The sequence below is a fragment of the Sinocyclocheilus rhinocerous genome, unplaced genomic scaffold, assembly GCF_001515625.1.
Source record: "Sinocyclocheilus rhinocerous isolate Xijiao unplaced genomic scaffold, SAMN03320098_v1.1 scaffold2934, whole genome shotgun sequence".
NCBI lineage: Eukaryota > Metazoa > Chordata > Actinopteri > Cypriniformes > Cyprinidae > Sinocyclocheilus > Sinocyclocheilus rhinocerous.
In genome coordinates this window covers 75,666-83,177 of record NW_015631073.1, presented here as the reverse complement: position 1 = coordinate 83,177, position 7,512 = coordinate 75,666, and the positions used below count along the sequence as shown (strand labels likewise).

Sequence of the window (7,512 nt, the reverse complement as noted above, 5' to 3'; positions counted from 1 at the left end):
GTGTGTGTGTGTATACAACATGTAAACACAGTGTTGCAAGTTTGATTTGTTGTGTTTACACGCTCTCTCTCTCTTTCCTGTGTTTCAGTGACTTTGGTATCCAGTTGGTCAGAACAAACCTTTTTAGTGACTGCCTAGAGTGTCTTCCTATACTGTAAATAGTTGCTTTAGTTTTTCAGTAACTGGATATTCATAATAATTAGCAGAGAAAAAAAATTAATTACAAATGTAAAAAAAAAATTTATTTTGTGTGTTTATTAGCTCTAAAATGATCACTGATCAAATCTGTTTTGGTTCACTGTTTTCATTATTAGAATTGTTCAAAATAAATACTGTTTAGTTACAATGTTCAGATGTTGTTCTGAAATAGTTTTGTGTTTGTGTGTGGTTTCATGGGTAGATGAGTTCTGAATTGATATACATATAGCCTATCTATGTAGTGTATGTAGTATGCAGTGCCATATGGAGTCTCTAAATAGCCTTTTTGAAAGGATTCCTAGTCTTTTCTTGAAATAAAAGATCTAAATGACTTTTCCTAAGCTTTTCTTTAAATAAAATACCATAAAGATGTACTTTATGCAAGTTTTTACCTAAAAAATTTTTTATTTCTGCTTTTATTTCAGGAAAAGTTTAGGCGTCCTTTCAAAAATGCCATTTGGAGACCTGGTAACCAAATGACCAAATGAGTCAACACTACAAATGCTGTTCAGAAATAGTTTTTTCTTGTGTGTTATGGTGGGCAGAGCAGTTCTGAATTGATATACATATATGCATTATGTAGTTTTGCCTCATTTGGTCATTTGGTTACCAGGTGTCCATTTGGAGTCTCCAAATGGCTTTTTTTGAAAAAACGCCTAGACTTTTTTTTAAATAAAAGCTTACAGAAACTACATTTTTGGGAGTATCATCTTCAAATTTGAATCAAAATATGGTCAGACATTCAGCTTTATCTTTATGGTGTTTTCAGGCCATTAGCATTAAAGCCTCATCCTTTTTTCCCTTAGTGAATTTCATTCAAAGATATCGTGAGTCACTTTCATGTTCAATTTACCTTGTTTTACTCTGTTGCTATACTAATTTTGAGTTATTATGACTCCAGAGTAACAAAGGTTCAAGTGTCTAGTTTCAAACAATACCAGATTTATAAATATAGACCATAGGGTTCAAGAGCTACAGACATTTTTATTTGGGTATGTCGTTTTTCAGAAAATGCTCAAAAATAGGGGCGCACAGTAAGTGGTTAAAGTATGCAGCTATAAAATGTGGACACCATAGCTCAGATAATTTGATATTGGAGGAGTTGACAACATCATGACAACACGTTGATCATGACAAATGCATGCGTTTAATTCTGACTTGTGATTGCAAACTTGGGTATTAGCAAACCTGAGCAGCAATCAAGGATGAAAAGGCTTTTCAGTACCTGTTCCAGTGGTTAAGATGGGGAATTCTTTGACCGGCTCCCCTCTGTCCCCTACAGACACACACAGAAGTTGGTCTTGAGATGAAGAGTCTTGGACCACCAAGAAACTCTGTGTAAAGGAACAGTTAGATCATTTTACTGTTATGCAAAGTTAATGAAAGGGTTATATTGAGAGCATTGAGGATCAAAATATCATGGAGAATAATGTATCGTTGTCATATTTTTATGAACTAATTACATGAGCACATACAGCCACCACTGAATTCAAGGAAATGCTCACTTTGTGGGTAAGCACTCTCACAAGAGGAAGTCAGTGCACACAAAAGTTGGGTGGCAAAAAAAAAAAAATCCAAAAATAGATGCCAGTGAAACATACTTTAGTTATTAGCATTTATTTTGTCTATTTAAAACTTATCATGGATATGCTTCTGACATATACACATCAGCTAGCTTTCATTCAAATTCAAAATATAAGAAATAATGTTTAAAAAACTTTGTTTGAGGATTTTGTTCCTTTACAATGACCACAAAGGAAGTGAAATTAGGCCTCTGATAATTGACATCACTCACTACTTATATAGAGTGACACTATGAAAGAATATTTCAGTTTGAATGTGGGGGGGGGGAAAGTTACACACACATCTACATTGCCCTGGCATAGACTTTCAACATTTCTGTGAAAAGTTTAACAATAGATCCTATTGTTATATACTTTGTTCAAAATTAAGATGAAAAAATAAATCTTTTTATATTATGTAGACCTTGTATTGTTTAATCATTATTTTTAAAGACATGAATGAGCATTTATACCAGCAAAAACACTCTACAAAGTCAAATTCTATAATGCTAGATACCACCAACATAAATAATCACTTCCACAAACTCTGGAATAGGTCACCACCTCTTTGCCTCTCTTCAAGTGCTCTTGCAGTCATGCTTTATGCAAGCTTATCTAACTCTACTTCTGCAATTATCTGCAACATAACAGTACTTTTTATTCTTTAAAAAATAAAATAAATAATAACACTAGACAAGGACTTAAGTTAACCATAAAGGAAAAGTTCACCCAAAAATAAATGTTTGCTGAAAATTTACTCAGGCCATCGAAGATGTAGCTGAGTTTATTCCTTCATTAGAACAGATTTAGAGAAATTTAGCATTACATAATTTGCTCAACAACTGATCCTCTGCAGTGAATGGGTGCCATCAGAATGAGAGTTGATATCACAATAATCCAAGTAATCGACATGACTCCAGTCCATCAATACTTGTCTCGTCTGAATCAGGAGAGAAATATGCACATATCAAGTACCGTTTAAAAGTAAATAACAAATATGTTCGTGGTGATGGATTGGTTTCCTACGAACATGCAGATTTTCACTTCACAATATGGTAACTGATGGACTAGGTGTGTGGATTACCTGATTAATGTTATGTTTTCATCTGCTTCGATGAAGAAACAAACTCATCTACATCTTGGATGGCTTAACAGTGAGTAAATGTTCACAAAATATTAATTTCAGGTGAACTATCCCTTCAATAGTTTCAATAAAATATTTCCTTGTTTAATTTAATTCACGTAAAGCAACACCATGTAACTTTACAATGGGCCCTCTAGTGGTGAAAAATAAACGCTTGCGTCTTACAAAAGAACACTGCTTTGGTTGTGGTTCGGGAATGCTCCTCTGCGCTTAAGAATGTTGTTCAAGCAGTGTTGCCAGATCCACGGTTTTCCCACGGAATCGGGCTACTTTAACACGGTTGCCGCACGTTTTTCATGTCCAAGGGTTGAAGCGACCCCAATAACGTGATATTTAGCCCATGGAATGTGAATTTTACCAGGGGAACCCCACCAAAAAAAATTTGTATTTTACCCCCCCGGAACACGATTTGTACAAGTGGAACCCCCCTCCCCCCCGAAACAAGATTATATATGTTATACAGTATATATAACTTTGAGTTTGATCAAGGTTGGGGCCAGAGTTGAGAACCCCTGATGTACGGATTTAGGACCTTGTATATGCAATGCGGAAGTAAGCTGTTTTCTGTGATGTAATGTGCAAAACTTCCTATTAGTAGCTGCTATAGGTAATTAACTAGAAGAAAGTGACGGAAGAAAGTAAACGGTAAAACTATTTGCTATTTATATGTTTATGAATACAATAAATTAAAATAATAGAATATAAAATAAAATAAAATAAATACAAATGGCACAAATGGCTGTGCCCGCTCTTACGTTATACAGTATTCTAATTTATTGAGATGCACCTGTGTATATATATATATATATATATATTATTATTTTTTTCGTTCGTTGTAACATATACGTATGAACAGGAAATTATGACAACATCTACTGTCAATCACTGAATAAACTTCTCCCTAATAGTGCACATAAAACTGCTTCCACTAAGAAAAAAGAAATGGATTTTAATAAACAGGGAAACACCAAAGGGAACAGTGACTTCCCACAATATCTATTTACAAAATAGCATCAGTAATACTAAAAGGTAATAATTCTTAGGGCCCTATTTTCATATCCACAGTAAGCATGGGTAATGCTCTACAACTATGACCTACGTCTCTCCCCAGCCTCAGTTAGTCTAGATTTGATGGAATTTGAAAGCAAAATGTTAAATTATTGAATTATGAGTTACATTTCAAGTCATATTTAACTATTACTACTTTATTGTTTTTATCATTGACAACATTAGGGTTTACAGGGAATATTGTTGAAACAGTTGACTGACTTAATTAGCAAGCATTGATAAAAAGGAAGTAAAGGCACCCACCCCAGCAGGTCTGCCCCACAGAGCAGCATGTGCCGCATGACTGTCCCAGGGGCTCTTGGGAGCCCAGGCATCCTGACACAACCGCAAACCTTGCAGCAGACTCAGGATTTTTGTCTCATCCCTGGAGACCCCATTGGGTACTGTGCTAGCAGGATTTTCTCTATTAATAAAAAAAGTGTTTAATCATTTTACTGAAGAATAATTTTTTTTTAAAAATGCATATGGAATAAAATGGTGATTACATTTACTGAAGATTGTATCCATGATCTCTCTCACCTGTTCTCACTGGTTGTGAATTCATCTTTTGATTCTTTCATCATCATTGGTCCAACAGAATAGCGATGGACCTGTTCAGGGAATCTGTTCTGTTATAAGGTCCTCCATTTTAGCTATGTTGCTGTAACCCTGTTGATATTTGGAAATTGAGAAACAAAGGAAATTAAGAAATATGTTTTTTTCTCCAACCCCACATCCTATTTGCTCTTTCTTTGTCATAGTTCTTTGTTAACAGCTAATGTGTTTTATCAGTGGTGAAATGTAAAGTCTGATGTGCAGCTTTAAAAACAGAGGGCCATGTGCTGTGACAAAGAACCATTTCCAACTTGTTGAAATACATATCCGTCAAACATTTGGACACACCTCTGCATTGTTACATTATTGCTATTTATCACTTTAGAATAATAATACTGTGGGTGGATGAATGGATGGATGGATGGATGAATGGTTAAATTAACATGCAGTATAAACTCTGAATAAGTATTTTTATTCAGTATGAACTGAATAAAAAAAGTTAACTGATTCTTTCATAATTTGTCTCAGAATTTTACTTTCTGTTGGTATTAAAATAGCAAAATCTCCACTTTAAAAATTAGAAATACTAATTTGATTTCGGAATTCTAACAGTAAAATAATCATCAATGTTAATGTCAAGGTAATTGCCCATCATTAGAACACAACACAAAGTAGGCTAAATTAAAATATGTATCAAACTAAGTTCAACATAGTCACTTATGTCATAACTGTGATATATACAATAAGTTGTGTGAATTGAAATGACATTTTCTGGGACAAAATGAACATGAAACAAATCATGATTTTTTTTTCCTCAAAGGTAGGCCTTCATATGTTAGCTTCAGTTCCCTCTCATAGGTTCACTTCAATGCCCTTATACCATCACGCCAATTTATTGGCCAATAGCGCTTAGCACCGCCCCGAGCATACGTCACGTATGCTCATATATTTCATCAGATTTTAATTCCATCAGGAAGCGAATCATCTGTTGCCCGTAGGAAAGAGATTCTTGTGTTCTAAGCCATCTATTTATATAGAGCAGTTTACTCCTCTAAGGCGGACACAATGAGTTTTCCGGTATGTATGGATGCATGTTACACGGACTCACGAGGAAACAGGTAGGAAGACCGCTTTGCGGCCTTTATCTATTGTTGTATCCGTGATATTTGTGTTTGTGAGTTCTGGGCTTGCTCTCTTTCTGAGGAAGGAGAGATGTTCGTTCAACCCCCACTGTTCCCGTTCTGCGGTTGCCGAGGCGCCGCACGAGCTTGACGCTTGGGGTGACGGCGATGAGCCCGAGTGTACAGAGAGTGAGAGAACAGAATTAATCCCCTTCTCTCTCGCTCTCTTCCCCGGACCACGTGCGTTCATCAGAAGAGCGCCTCGTGAGTCAGGTGGTTAGTCAAATCTGATTCCCGTTCCGGAAGCTCGTAATCGATTCTTTCTGCTGCGGATTAGATGATGCATACTCTACAGCAGCCTCGGGCTCGAGCTCGCAGGCGACACAAGCTGTAGATATATAAACTATGGGTTAAGGGGCAAGCTTACTGATATAAAATCCCCGTTGCTCTACTCCCTCGGCCCATTTGCATGTTTTATGGCCGGTCTGGAATTGCTGCCGTTTTAACCCAAAATATAGTATAAATCGTATGATGCGTTTCACAATCACATACTGTACATCATTGTTTGAGAAATAGATAGCAGATCATTTTGATACCAAGAAACAAACATTTAGAATAGATTAAACCAAAGATACATACATACACCTGAATATCAGTGTTTAGGGCTTTAACTAATACAAATAACGAGTGGTAACTCAGCTAATCTAATAGGGAAACGTACAAACAACACATGCAATATACCAGATATATTTGTAGAGTATAATAGAGTAACGGTCTTTATGTGTGTGTGTGTTTGTGTGTGTGTGTGTTAGTTTGCTTGGTCAGCCAGGCCCATCGGGGTCATTTACAGCTCTTTGGGAAGTGTTTGAAGTCAGATGGGGGAGATGATAGTGGGGGGGACTGGTTAGAATCTCCTTGATGGCGAGGAACCATTTGGCAATTTAGACCCCCATCCAAACGTAAAGTCTCTGACCAGAACTGTAATTTATATGCAAATGTCAAAAGGCTAAAAGGGTCTCTTAAGCCATAAAACCCCAAAGATCATGCATGATTCTACGCAGACGCTACACCCTAAAGCCATTGGTGCAGGGTCTATGTTGACATTCAAGTCTCCACTGTGTGGTTGGTGCTAGCATGCCTGATTTTAGTATTCGTTCCTGTTCCAGAGGTTTTTCCCGCAACTCAGGTGTCTCGTTTTGGAGCAGCGTTTCTGGCAACCCAACGGTTCTTAACCAATTGAGTGCTTGTCACATTAGGTCAAGGACTGACAACACGGCTGTGGTCTCATACATGGATTGTCAGAGAGGATTACGCTCTCACCCCCTGTGCAGGTTGGTGAGACCTGTTCTTCTATGGACGCAGACCAGGTTCCTGTCGATCAGAGCAGTTCATGTCCCGAGGTTTGGCCGAGCGGAAGTGGATTTGTTTGCTTAGAGCATGCGCTTTGCCCGCTCTGGTTTCCTTGTCTCCTCAATCGCCTCTGGGTGTGGACACTCTAGCCCAAGAATGGCCCAGGACCAGTCTTATGCCTTCCTGTCGACCCGTTTGCTCCCAAACGATTCTGTTCAGTGTAAGGTTGTTCAGATTGAACGTCTGTTGTTGGTGGTGCCGTTTTGGCCCACTCGTACGTGGTTCTCAGAATTGGTCAGTCTGTTAGCCGGCCCCCTTGGGAGGTTCCCCTCAGACACGACCTGCTGACTCAGGTTCGGGGCATGATTTGGACATCCCCATCAGGATTTTTGGAACTAATGGGTGTGACCCCTGAGCAGAGTTGAAATGTGTTCCGGTCTCTTGGCAGAGATTACCGACACTATTCTTAATTCTAGAGCTCCCTCCACGAGACGCTGTATGCCCTTAAGTGGACACAATCTGCTGGTTTCCCGTT

At 37.9% G+C, this 7,512-nt stretch overlaps 1 protein-coding gene across 2 annotated transcripts in view; it reads right to left on the bottom strand.

Annotated features, from left to right (window-relative positions):
- The window catches only part of LOC107741520 (ras and Rab interactor 2-like), a 24,044-nt gene that overhangs the window by 12,160 nt on the left and 4,372 nt on the right, over positions 1-7,512 (bottom strand). For both annotated transcript variants that reach the window (XM_016554271.1, XM_016554272.1), the window contains exons 2-4: positions 4,492-4,620; positions 4,216-4,375; positions 1,424-1,532 (exon numbers count right to left, since the gene is read on the bottom strand). In XM_016554271.1, coding sequence (XP_016409757.1) covers positions 1,424-1,532; positions 4,216-4,375; positions 4,492-4,538 — 316 coding nt within the window. In that variant the 5' untranslated portion in view covers positions 4,539-4,620. The remainder of the gene's footprint in view (positions 1-1,423; positions 1,533-4,215; positions 4,376-4,491; positions 4,621-7,512) is intronic.